This window comes from Tympanuchus pallidicinctus, unplaced genomic scaffold, assembly GCF_026119805.1.
Source record: "Tympanuchus pallidicinctus isolate F22 unplaced genomic scaffold, pur_lepc_1.0 scaffold1, whole genome shotgun sequence".
NCBI lineage: Eukaryota > Metazoa > Chordata > Aves > Galliformes > Phasianidae > Tympanuchus > Tympanuchus pallidicinctus.
Window position 1 is genome coordinate 20824012 of NW_026294618.1, and position 14207 is coordinate 20838218.

A 14207-nucleotide genomic window follows, 5' to 3' on the forward strand; every position below is an offset into this window, starting at 1 on the left:
GGGTTCTTTCTCCCTGTGACATAGCTTGTATCCTTGCTTGTAATTGTATGCCTATGGGTTTCATTGATTCCGGAAGCCCTCTAATTAAAGGGGTCATTCTCTCAGGATCAACGGGCATCATCATGGGCGATTCATGATGCGGCTGCAGCTTTCTATCACACATCAGTTGGAGACAAATAGCCTTTTGAACGCTCTCTACTAATCTCTACTAATGGAGAGGTGGGCTGAAGCCAATGGGATGAGTTTCAACAAGGCCAAATGCCGGGTCCTGCACTTCGGCCACAACAACCCCAGGCGACGCTACAGGCTTGGGGCGGTGTGGCTGGAGGACTGCGTAGAGGAAATGGACCTGGGGGTATTGGTTGATGCTGGGCTGAATATGAGCCGACAGTGTGCCCAGGTGGCCAAGAAGGCCAATGGCATCCTGGCTTGCATCAGAAACAGTGTTGCAAGCAGGAGCAGAGGGGTGATTGTTCCCCTATATTCAGCACTAGTGAGGCCGCACCTCAAGTACTGTGTCCAGTTTTGGGCCCCTCACTGCAAGAAAGATATTGAGGCCCTGGAACGAGTTCAAAGGAGGGCAACAAAGCTGGTGAGGGGTCTGAAACACAGGCCATATGAGGAGAGGCTGAAGGAGCTGGGAATGTTCAGCCTGGAGAAGAGGAGGCTCAGGGGAGACCTCATTGCTCTCTATAACTTCCTGAAGGGAGGTTGTAGTGAGCTGGGGGTCGGCCTCTTCTCTCGTGTCATTAGTGATAGGACCAGGGGGAATGGTTTCAAGCTACGGCAGGGGAGATTCAGGCTGAACATTAGAAAGTATTACTTTTCAGAAAGGGTGGTCAGGCACTGGAACGGACTGCTCAGGGAGGTGGTGGAGTCACCGACCCTGGGGGTGTTCAAGGAAAGACTGGATGTTGTGTTGAGGGACATGGTTTAGTAGGAGCTATTGGGAATAGGTGAATGGTTGGACTGGGTGATCTTTTAGGTCTTTTCCAACCTTGGTGATTCTATGATTCGATGATTCTATAATTGGTCAGTAGTTCCAGTAATGGCAAGAGGGTCTCCCCATTCTAAAGGGTTGAGATCACCTGCCCAATAGGCAGCCCATTGCGTTAATGACCAGGGAGCACGATTGTTACCAGTTGTTAAAAATACTCCTGGTCCCCAGTAATCTTCTGCTTCCTTTTCTGTTAACCAAATCTGGTCGCCACTGGTGAGACTCACCCTCCATACATATTCTGTTTCTGATTCCTTTGGAGAGTGGCTAAAGTCCTTTTTGAGTTTTGCTAGTTCGGTAGCCGAGAACGGAATTTCCTTAACATTCATTTGAGGATCTAGATCCTCACTGTTATCGAAGGTATATTCTGTTTTTATCAAGGGACGCAATGGGGCTATTGGGGTTTCTAGTTTGTCTAGTCTTTCCTTTATTTCTTGTAGTTCCTCCGGAGGAAAAGTTTTTTCTTGAGGCAAACTATGGGTGACAGTATCGATAGTATCTTTACATGTTAACAGTTCCTTGAAAGCCCTCTGCAACAAGGCCGAATTATATTTCTCTCTTTCTAATTGTTCCTCGAGATTAACTATTTGATTCTGCAGAGTTTTTACCAATTCTTGTGTAACTCTAACCGACTCCTGTAGTGCTTCTATGGTTTGGAGTTCTGCCGAATGCTTTTCATCTCGGAACTCCACAGCAGCTTTTAAAGCAGCCCCGAGTATGGCACAAATAAACGACTTTCCTTTTCCAGCTCATGTACGAGCCTCATTCTGTAAGACACTAATGCGGTCCGAAACACTCTGCAAATTATGCCAATTTTGGCGTGCCCAGTCCATCCCTGACAAAGAGGGACAAGCACCATGCTTTTCTAAAAGGTCAAATAACAAGTCTTCACTTTTCATACTGGCAATACTGTTACTCATTTCTTAATACAATGAAAGATCTATACTAAGGGAGGAGGAGGTACACGTGTTCAAAAGCTCAGTTACTCCTTACCGCTCCTCCCAGGGAGATACACCACCCCTAAATAAATGCAAATGCTCCAATCACTCCTCCCTTTCTTTGGGGGGAGTACAAAAAATCTGAAGCTAAAGCAACACTTTCTAGGTTTCAGTAGAGTAAATAAAACTTCTTGGAGAGGCACACACGTTTAAGTCACAAAATATCACTTCCAGTTTCGCACTTCAGTCACCAAATAACCAGAGAAGTCTTCCCGAGGAGGCACACACGTATTAATCAAAATGCAGATAGTCAAAATACATCCCCGAGAGGTACACACATAAAAGGTAAAGTTTCAGAATATGGAGTGGTCTTCCTGGAGAAGGACTCATGTCTAAATTTTCAAAACTATTGCTCCTTGCAACTCCAGGAGGTGCACACAGAAAAAAAAAGTTTCAAACTATATCTGGAAGGACAACACTCTCACAGCGGGTATCCTGCCGACTACGCCATTAAATAAATTTCTTGCTCCAATTTATAGGAGGGAGATGAGGTTCTTTTAATATCTGCATACCCGGTGTGAGATTAAGAAACAATGGTTCATATGTTGTTGCATCCAGTTTATTACTAAAACCTAATCAGGGAGATGGGGAAGGGAAGGAGTGCGATAGAAAAGATGGAAAAGAAGCAGGAGTTGCGTAAAGCGAGGATAGTCACCAGCAGGATCCAGCAGCGGTCCCGTTGCACGGTGTTTGAAGGTATCAGGCAGACGCAGCAGGGGGACGGGGAGCAGCAGCGTGGCCGGCCTTGAGCAGTCAACCATTACCCAGGACTTGCCTGGACTTGTTCATCTGCGTCCTTCAGACAAAGGATTTCACAATCCTTGCTCGGGACTTGAACAAGTCTATCTGTGTCCCCAGCAAGCTTTGAGACACAGAAGTTAACAGAATAATCTCTTACATTTATGAACAGGCAAAACCAACTTTCTTCAAGTAAGGAGGATAGCATTTTTGCCAGAATGCTGAGTAGAGAGGGTAAAGGCCACAGACATTAGCCAAGGTATTAAACAGGAAAAAGAAAACTATTAGTACATACAATCAAATAATCATATTTTCTTTATTTCTACTGTTTCAATTTTGCATTAATGTTACTGAGTATGACGGAACAAAATAAATTTACCATTTTTTATCTAAACTTGTCTTATAGCAAAAAAAAAATAAATACGATGATCTAATAAACATACATTTTGTATACTTTGCCACTCAAAGCTTGAATTATAAAGTAAGAAATTTTCTACACTTGGGCACTCTACCTTTCACTGTAAAGGTCTTGCCAATCAGTTTTCCACACATTTCCTTCAATAATTAGTGACCATGTCATCTTTGGCAAGTGGGTAGGCAAGGCTGAAATGTTTAACCTCTTTCAGAATTTTAGCTGTGCTAGAACTAAAAGGCACACTCTTACCCATCAGTGGATCATTGTAAATGGTGAAATAGGGTCACATTTCAAAACATATTTAGGTGATAATCTATATGTATATCAGATATATGCATTCAAAACTGCACCTACTTGCCAACCACCTATCTCTTCAAACGTATATATATTCATTGATTACTCATTATATGTCACGTTTCTGCTTTTGCTTGTATCTTATCCTTTTGTCAAAACAGAGAAGATACCTGCCATTAGTATCCAAAAATATATATATAAAATCATTTTACTTCTCACAACTCTGATAAAGCTTTCTAAGTGTGTAGAAGGAAATGGGAAATTCATAAGGCCAAGGACAGAGTTCTTCACTGTAGCATGACAGTGAAATCTGTGAACTATGGCGCTGAGCTGGAAAAATGTATTTTGTAGAGGGAGATGAGGGGAGAGTTGCAGAATAGAATAGGGAATATTTTCTGCATTCTAGATCTATTGCTAGTCTTGTTGGTTCACTGAAGGGTTATTTTTCAAATTTTCAAATATTTTTTAAAAAATAATTTATAGAAATGTTTCTTTTAATTTAGGACTTCCTTTTTTAACAACAGCACAACTTTACAATACAGAGTGGTAGAAAGCTCCTAACTAATTTGACTTAAAGCAAACAGAAACGTAAAAATATATAATTAAATGAATAGATTATTTATTTATATATTTTTAAATATGGGATATAGGGGATCTGCCTTTATAACAGATTTTCCAGATAAATGGTGTGGTTACTGTTCCTTCTGACTATAGGTAATTAAAATTTCATGTTTAAAAATTTAGTAAAGACAGGAAGAGAAGCCAGAAATGCAATTTCATCAGTCTCCTTTAGGTAGATTTTAGCTTTAGAATCGACAGCTGTTCCACTTCTTTTCTGGACCCCAATATTTATTAAATTCTTAAGCTCTGGAGATACGTCAAACTGCATAACTGCCTACAGGCACTGCTCTTGGATCTGTAATCTAGAGAAACCAATTCAGTAAAAGCAGGTTTTGTCCTCATGAAAAAGTAGTCAACTGTGAAATAACAGTGAAACTGTAAGAGAATTGCATAATTATAGGTAGACAAAAATTGAGCTATTACTGGAAGAGTAATTTAGGCAATTTTGTTCACACAAAATTAGTATAAATGTATATTTACATTTTCAACTACATCAAAGCAAGTGATAAAATAGGAATAAATTATATATGTGGATGCAGTATCAACAACAATTCTTAACCACAATTACTAATCAAATGAACATTTTTGAAAAATATACATGTATTTCTAAAAACACTGGAATACTAATTGAAGCAATCATAACAATAAAGCAACAAATAATAATGCAGGATAAGATGTTAATGAAGGAGGAAAGCAAGATTATTGTTTTCTCTTTCTAAATCTCAACTAGACAAAAGATAATCAGAAGAAGCTTGTCTCTATTCCAGTAGCTTTTTTTACCTAAAAACCATAAAAAGCCTACTTACAAAGACAAAAAGTGATTTTGTATGGTAATTAAATTATTCAGAAGTAAATTTGGAAAATGAATCATACAACACACAGACAAGCACACTTATTACAGCTATGTGCCAAGTGGTAATACTGACAAACCTACAGGTGACAAGCTATTTCAGTACAAAACCAGATTTTGGTCAGTACCTAAGGTTATGGATTAGTTCAGTGACATTTCCTCTTCAAGCCACTGTACACATGCATTTTCCTGTTAGTCCTGTACCAGGATTGCTAGGAGAATAACTTTACCATGAAAGTACGCACAGGAATGAAGTCCTTACACAGTCCTTATGAAGTCCTTATTCTATTCTTTTTATCACAATAAAATTACAATGAAACAGTGTTTCTCTCTCTCAGTTCCCCTCAATCTCACCATCCTGTTGATTCCACTAAATTTTGAGGAGTGGCGTGGAAGACAACACTGTGAATGTACTTTTAACGAAAGTATATTGAAGAACAGTTGCATAAAAGTAAGCAGCCAATTTTTTTCTTTCCAAAGACCATCTGTGTCCTTTATACTGTCAGTAGCGCAGAAAGTTCTCAGTGTAGGATTTCTGTGGGAGTTTTGTCACAATCACTAGTTAAAACCACAAGATAGCTCTTCTACATGCATCTTCTGTATGCAGAAAGAATGGAAACGCTTAATATTCTTGTGTGAAAAGAGATTGAAGAGTATCACCAGCAGATATCAGCTACTAGTATATCTGATGGAGAAGCTGTCATTGTTACTTGAAGCTCTTACAGGAAATAAGATTTCTTTATGAATGGCTCCATTACCGTTCTTTAAAAAAAAAAAAAAAAAGCAAATACGGAATGGGAATTTTTCTGAGAGGAAAAATTCCTCTCAGAAATAGTCAGGAGACTAGTAAGTCCAGTTGGTATAGACAGTTGGAAGAAAGGAATCCTCCTGAAAAACCATGTCACGAAGGATTCAACAGATAGCTGAAATATAGAGAATTGTTTCCACAGGACAAAGTGTTATACAAATCTACTGTTTGGGACTAGGATAAGTCATTCATAAGAACTCATATCATGCTATTGGTTTGGATCTAAGAAAAATAGAATTGATGACACAGTGATGTTTTAGCTATTGATGAACAGTGCTAACATAGATAGCTTCAGGACCTTCTCTGCTTCTCAAGCTGCCCTGTCAGCAAGTAGGGAGGTCTAGCTCAATTTCTAGTCTATATGGAACATCATTATAGCTAGTAATTTTTTCCCAAACTAAGCCATATTAATTTAATTGTATCCAATAAACTTTATCTTATTCTAACAACTATCTCTAATAGTAAGTAATAAGTTTGGGAATAGACAAATAACTTTCCAAATAAATAATATTATTATTTCAAAATTAGTAACAAATATATGAGGAAAAAAAAAAAAAAAAAAAAAGAAAGCTTACATAAAATGAAAACATTCTGTCAGACTCGTGACATTTTAAAATCCAATACAAATAATTCCTTTTTTAGGCATCTAAAGAATGCCTGGAGACTGATTCATCTCACTGTAAGGCAGACACTGAAATCTAGGCTTTCTGTACTGACTTTACTGACAGTTATCAGTAACTGGAACTTGTACACACATACATAACAAACCTGAAAACAGTCTAATTCAGAATCTGAATCCCATCCACTAAAAATTGCCTGCAGATTAAGAACACCTACTCAAATCATAGTACAGGAACAAATTAACTTTTTGGTACTTGATAGCTGGTGACAGATGTACTTTCGTAACATCTACCAGTTGTCCTTTGAGGAGTTAGATAATAAGTTTGCATCATTTTGTTATCATATCTCATCATGTCTCGTATTATCTTCACATAATATCAAGTGATCTTACAGTCTTCCAGAACTGTGGTTATTTAAAAAAAAAAAAAAAAGTATTTTTATTTTTTCTTTGTTTGAATTAAGACATTTTGAGACAGAGATTGTAATTGGAAAGCTATGGAAATGTTTAGCAATCTTAAAAATTGGGAAAAATAGAATTCTAGGCTTAAACTGAATATGTGGATATTCTTGTACTGAAATATGACACTTTAAATTGATCTATGATAATGTGCACTTGGTTATTCAACATTCATGGTCAGTGTTAAGCCAGTGTTTTTTCTGAGAATAGTCTAGCTGAAAATAGTCTAGGATGAAAAACTTCTGTTTAAGAAAAAATGGCAAATTCCATACAATACTGGCTTCTCTTTCATTGATCATATAAACCCAGGTCATTAAAACATAATTACAAATACTTCTCTTTTTTTGCCATAAAAATGTATGTATGCATTTTATGATTATATACAGTGTATGACTTACAACACTTTCCAGATACAGATATGGACTTTTATAATAAGTAAAAGAAACAAGACGTAGTGGAGTGTCTTTCTTAATTAAATAAAATTGTGTATAAAACAATTGTCTTAAGACAATATATTTAGAGGCAGGTGTGTGGAATTATTTGACATTTCAGAAGCATTATGTCAACAGTAACTGATCAGATGCTTTAAATAGTGATGATAAGATGTTCTCATCAAACCATACACAGATACTGTAAAAATTTTAAAAATCCAATCCTTTAGTTTCTCCAAAAAAAAAAAAAAAAAAAAAAAAAAAATTGCTCAACCTGAGCATGTATTTACTGATTTTTAAAAACAGCACATTTAAAAATTACAGTTTACAAATACTATATTACGGTTTATAAATCATAAAAGAGAACTTAAAGTTACAATAATATGAAAAAAAAGCCCTTAAAACAGTTTGGAGTACTCTTATAAAGACTGTTTTCACCAAGAGCCCTAAATTTTGCTTATTTACACTGACAGACTATTAACTTTGCATCTTAATAAGGGCAAGTGTACAGTTCAATTACTGTATTTACATTTTTTCTCACAAGACATTCCGATCTTACTTTCTCCCACAGTTCTAACTATTCTTCTTTCTTATTTTAGTTCTCCAAGTAGAAAAAGTGCATTACTTATATCTTCAACTTGGGTTGAATACGTTCAACCCAACTGTTTTCTTCTCTTCCCAGTATTCCAAAACATGCCATGTGCTAATAACGACTTGATGAATGAAATGAAAGCATGTGACCACCTACCCACACACCTTGGCAGAGGTGCACTCCATACACGCCGACCACCACCCAGGCAGGTAAGTTTATTAGCACCTTCCAAGCGATATCCAGGGAAACAAGAAAAGATCAAGGAGTCTCCAACTCCAAACTGAAAGCCAATTCGCCTGCTGAAGGCAGGAACACCAGGATCATCACATGGCTCTAGATCATATTCTGCAGACAATAAAACAGACTATATAAATAAATGCAACAAGATTTCTGCATGGGTTGGAGAGGAGAAGCTTGCCAATTTAGTTGTAGTATGTCATTACACACTGCTTCAAAAACATGCATTTCAGGATCATTTTCTCTACTAAAACCAGCACTATATTTCTGTTACGGCAATATATATAGTAATTATGTATCTATTGCATCCCACCCACACTAGATTTATTTTTCTAATTTCAAAAAGCTGTAATCAGCTTGTACTATAAGTGTTTTTACTATAATTTTGTTTAATTACATCTTCAGTATATTATTTGGTTCATTTGGTCTGAACTCCCAAACAGCTTTAGATGTGAGACAGTTTAAAAATTCACTGTGTAATGAAGAAAATCTAACAAAAAAAAAGAAAAAAAAAATCAAATATAAGGTCATTAGAATTGAAAGACATATGGCCACATTTTAAAAAACTGTCCTTCATTTTCCTAAGTAAAACTGTCTTCTTAACCTAGCAAACTGTTTACGTGCTTTTCTGAAATCAAACAGGCATCACCCAACTGAAAACAAATATATATATATACATTTTTCAAAATAAGTCTCTAAGTGTCTGAATTTGTGTCTCTTTTGCAACTATGAACCAGGAATAATTGGCAAATCTATGGAAACTTAAAATCATTAGAAGCAGTAAGACTGAAGCCCTCAAATGCCCCCTAAGTTGTACAATTGCTTCTTTACCATTACTTTAATGTATATAGTAAATGTATACACAACAATGTTTGTCCCACAATTCCTGTTATTCTCAGAAGGAATGACACTCTTGGACTAACAGTGCAATACAGATGTGTTAAGTCATATATTTCCAGACCTTAGAATTTTACCTGCAGGACCTGGTGGGGTTTATAGTTTCTTTCTACTACTCAGGATCTTCCCAAATGAGAGTAATTATATGGAAAGATTCTCTATTTTGTTCAATAAATTCAGCTGATTAGTATAGATATATACATTTTTTTTTTAAATTATAATATCAGTCTTTGATTAAAATTTGCCTGTGATTTTGAGTAAGCACACTACTGCTTATTTACAGTTTCTTCCCTTTCACTGAAACAGTTCCAATTAGTTTCCTTCTTCTGAAGACTTACTGCTCATCTTTTTTTTTTCCTCTATTTTCTTCCAAGCCACTTTTTCTCGTAGTTAATAGTTCTTTGGAAAAAGGGAAAATTCCTTAAAATAATTCACGACCATCTTCTAAATGTCAGCTGATCTTCTAAGATATATACTATACAGTTTAATTTCCTTTTTTATGGGTGTTTCATAACATTTTTCCTATATACATGTACAAAAATCTGGAAACAATTTCTGCAAATTTAGCATGATATAATATCTTACCTGAAAATGTTATATTGAAGCCTTCATAAGAAATTGAAAAGTCAGATATAAATCGAAGTTGTGCAGTAAAGTTTCCGAAGAGGCCAGCTTTAATAGTAGGGGGTAAGACTGAGCCAGTTAACCTGGCTACTGGTTCTGCGAAGCTGCCATCTTCAGTGATGAGCAAATAGTCATGAGAGCTCTCAAGATGAAAAGTATGAAATAACAGCTGCACACCTATAAAATTATTAAAAAGAGAAAAAACGATTTCACAGAAAGTTATTCTGTTTCATTAATCATTGGTAGCACAGAGAGTAAAAAGAAAATGATACGGAAAGATCTTTAGAAAAAGTCATTCATGAAATCAAAATCTGAAATCTTATTTCTTTAGAATTGTCTCATTATTAAACTAGCATACACAAGGACTAAGGCATTGTAAGTTTTATGTACAGTCTTCAATATACGAACACATGAGTTCGTATTAGCTAGAGCCTGTCCTTCACTCAACTAACGACTGCCTTTCCAGTTGTCAGCTTTCAGTCTGACAATGAATTGAATTTTCCACTAAAGTTAGCTTTTCAAATATGATTATTTATTGAGGGCAGAGGAAGTCTTAAAAAATGTTCACACATGTTTTACATTTGAAAATGCCACACTAGTCTTAAACAAAAGTCCGATCTGTAAGTAGATTCTGAATAGTAGAAACTTCCAATATATTTCTCAGACTGATATCAAAAAAAGCTAAGGCTTACTTTGCCATAGGAAAGTAATTGAAGAATATTTCATTATATTTCATTATATTTTGATCCAGTGTTATCATTTGTACTTTCTAGGCTTTTATTTTTTGTTAGTTCTTAAATGTATTTCACTAACGGATAAACTGCTAAGCTTAACTATGCACTCAAATGTTATTCTACTGTGTATACAACGTGAAGATATATAAGATTTTTGAGCTTAACCATTTGATCCTAGTCTGAAATCTAACGTACTAAGACACAAATCAAATTTGCTGTTTCATGTTTAATAATGGAGAACATTTATCAACAAGGCCCTGGCAGTTTTCACCAAGTACTTTAGTTCCATTTAATGAGTAACAATATAAATATATTCTGGCTCTTCTGCCTTCTACCCATTTTTATTTTTTTTTTAAATAGGGACACATTATCTCAGTTCACTGTTAGAAGAGTACTGCTTTTTCAAAATAAAGACAAACTAGAAACACTACAACGTTTGGAGGCATTTATTTGGGGAAGTTAAACTTCAGAAGAATAGCTGATAATATGATTAAAATTGATTCATAAACAACATGTTGTGTTTATTAAACACAGATATTACATATACACATGGAGTTTGTATTAGATTCTTACCCTTGCCATGTGACACTTCAATAGTCCAAGTGCAGTTTAAAGAGTTTGGATAAAAATCCGGAAAACCTGGAGAAAGAATGGTTCCACTTCTTCCGTGAATATATCCACCACATAATGCTTAAGAGAAGAAAAAAAAAAAAAAAAGGAAAGGAAAGGAAAAGTCACACAGGATGTCCTGTCCTTTATTTAAAAAAAAGAAAAAAAAATCCTGTTCAGTTTTTTAACAACTCTAAAAACTGAAAAATAGGGTTAAGTATGAAATTCTGAAGTTAATTTGTCTGATTTAAAGAAATTAAAATTAGACAACTATTTATTTATTCTTAAACTAGTCTTTTATAGGGAATTTATTTTTCATCTACAATCTCTTCTGTTAAATAGCAAGATACCAAAATAAATAAAACAGTGTTTCTAAATATTGTGAGTATTAATTCCTATTATAACAGCACTTAAGAAGTAGGATTAATCTTCTTGTCTTTGTATTTAAACTAACTCACACATCAATGTCCTACAACCAACTTTATTGGGCTATAGACTCATAAAGGTATTTCATGCTATTTATATATATAAAGAAGAAAACAAACAAACAAACAAAAAACAAAACAAAACAAAAAAAAAAACATATTTTTTCCAAAGAATAGAAAAGGTTATTTGCTATTTGACTTTACCTGTGATATTCAGAGAAAAAAGAAAAAAAAAAGAGTACTTTCCTCTTTTTCAGAGGTTCTGATTGCACCATCTTCTGTATTTTTAAAGGCACAAAAACTACACTGGAAAACATTTTATGCATCCTGCCATTTTGCTAAGCAAAGCCAGACAAATTTGCATGGGAAATTAATTAAAGTTCAAGATTTGCTTTGCTGAATTACTCACTGATCTTATAAATACAGCATGACTATGCTTTTCCCTCATCTGTTAATGTTTAGTTTTTTGTTTTTTGTTTTTTTTCAAATTTTAACATAATAAATATTTTAAATTACAGCAACAAAGCGTTAGGTTGCTTTTAGTTTTCTTCCTCATACAGAGCAATAAAATTTGTCATGAACTAGTTGGAAATATACATAACAAACATTGCAACAAATTATATTTACACATAAAGGCATTATAAAGCTGGCATTATAGCTAAAGTTCTGATTTCATTTCTTACTAGACTAAGGTAATTATTAAAGCTTATTAAATTGTTAGAATTTACATATTTTTTACATATACTAGGGCTGCTCTCAAACTAATGTCTCCAAATTTATTATGTTGATCCACTACAGCAGAGACTGATGGTAGTGGTATGGCTGAATCTTTCCACCAGTATTCACAGAATCACAGAACTGTAGGGTTCGGAAGGGATCTGTACAGATTACCAAGTCCAATTCCCTGCTAAAGCAGGTTCCTTACTGCAAATCACAGATGTAGGTGTCCAGGTAGCTCTTAAATATCTCCAGAGAATGAGACTCCACAACCTCTCTGGGCAGTCTGTACCAGTGCTCCATCTCTGACAGCAAAGAATTTATTTCCTGTTTTAGTAGGGAACTTCATGTGATCCAGTATCTGCCCACTGTTCCTTGTTATACTACTGCATCCCACCAAAAGAGCCTGCCCCCATTGACTTGACTCGCACACTTCAGATGTTTATAAACAGTGATAATATCCCCTCTCAGCTATTTCTCCTACAGGCTGATGAGCCCCAGGTCTCTCTGTCTTTCCTCATAAGGGGGGTACCTCAGGTCCTTAATTATTTTTATTGCCCTCTGCTGGACTCCTTCTAGGAAAATAATGTATTTTTTGAACAAAGAGCCCAAAACTGGACACAGTACTCTGGATGTGGCCTCACCAGGGCAGAGAAGAGGAGGAGGATGATCTCCATCAATCATGCTCTTTTTAACATACCCCAGGATGACACTGGCCTTCTTGGCCACAAGGGCATACTACCGGCTCATGGCCAACCTGCTGTCCATCAGGACATCCAGGTCCTTCTCTTCAGAGTTCCTCTCCAACAGGTCAGCCCCTAACTGGTACTGATGCATACAATTATTCCTCCCCAGGTTCAAGACTCTACATTTCATCTGGTTAAACCTCATCAGATTCCTCTCTGCCCAGCTATCCATCTGTCCAGGTATTGATGAGTAGCACGGACTTCCAGTGTGTCAGCCACTCCTCCCAGCTTTGTATGACCCTTAGCTTCCAGAGGGTGAACTCTATCCCCTCACCCAGGTCACTGAGGAAGATAATCCCTGGGAAATACCACTAGTTTAAGGACTCCAGCTAGATTCGACACCACTGATCACGAAATTGAGCTCTGTCAGTCAGCTAGTTCTCAAGCTATTTCACCATCCACTCACCTATCTGATACTTTCTTAACTTCTTCACATAGATGTTGTGGAAGACAGCGTCAAACGCCTTGCTAAAGTCAAAGTACACAACATTCACTGCTCTCCCCAGCTGGTCACGACATCATAGAAAGATAAGATGCTGGTGGGACATGATTACATGATTTCCCTTGGTGAATCCATGTTGACTTCTCCTGAGAACCTTCTTCTCTTCCAAATGCTTAGAGATGGCATCCAGAACATGCTGTTTTATCAACTCTTCTGGGACAGAAATAAGGCTGATTGGCCTGTAGGTACTTGAATTGTCCTTTTTGCCCCATTTTGAAGCCTAGTGGGATGTTGGTTATCCTCCAGTTCTCAAACACTCCTCCTCACCCTTCAAAGATGATAGAGTGTGGTTCAGCAATCTTAGAATCAAAGAATCACCAAGGTTGGAAAAGACCTACAAGGTCATCCAGTCCAACCGTCCACCTCTCATCAACCATTCTCACTAAATCATGTCCCTCAGTGCAGTGTCTAAATATTCCTTGAACACCTCCAGGGTCAGTGACTCCACCACCTTCCTGAGCAGCTCGTTCCAGCATCTGACAACTCATTCAGAAAAGTAGTATTTCCTAAAATCCAACCTGAATCTCCCCTGGAGATTCATCTCCATTAGCACTCATGGGTTCATGATTTTGTGTGTGTCGATTTTGGCTAAACACTCTTTGATCATTCTTTGAAAAGAAAAAGAAAAAGAAAAAGAAAAAGAAAAAGAAAAAGAAAAAGAAAAAGAAAAAGAAAAAGAAAAAGAAAAAGAAAAAGAAAAAGAAAAAGAAAAAAAGAAGGCATTCAGCATCTCTGCCTTCTCAGTGTCTACTGTTATCAGGGCATGCAACCTCAGTAATAGACCCACAGTGTCCCTAGTCCTCCATTTACAGGTGACATATTTTAAGAAGTCTTTCTTGTTATTCTTGACTTCCTTTGTCAAATTTAATTCTTTGTTACATCCCTGCAGACTCT

General features: G+C 36.3%; 2 protein-coding genes across 2 annotated transcripts in view; one reads left to right on the forward strand and one right to left on the reverse strand.

Annotated features, from left to right (window-relative positions):
- Nucleotides 1-14207, reverse strand: part of CSMD1 (CUB and Sushi multiple domains 1) — a 984784-nt gene that overhangs the window by 191998 nt on the left and 778579 nt on the right. Inside the window, exons 19-21 of the mRNA XM_052696996.1 lie at nucleotides 10888-11004; nucleotides 9542-9757; nucleotides 7979-8167 (exon numbers count right to left, since the gene is read on the reverse strand). Coding sequence (XP_052552956.1) covers nucleotides 7979-8167; nucleotides 9542-9757; nucleotides 10888-11004 — 522 coding nt within the window. The remainder of the gene's footprint in view (nucleotides 1-7978; nucleotides 8168-9541; nucleotides 9758-10887; nucleotides 11005-14207) is intronic.
- Nucleotides 227-14207, forward strand: part of LOC128087832 (uncharacterized) — a 303478-nt gene continuing 289497 nt past the window's right edge. Inside the window, exon 1 of the mRNA XM_052697793.1 lies at nucleotides 227-956. Coding sequence (XP_052553753.1) covers nucleotides 239-937 — 699 coding nt within the window. The 5' untranslated portion in view covers nucleotides 227-238 and the 3' untranslated portion in view covers nucleotides 938-956. The remainder of the gene's footprint in view (nucleotides 957-14207) is intronic.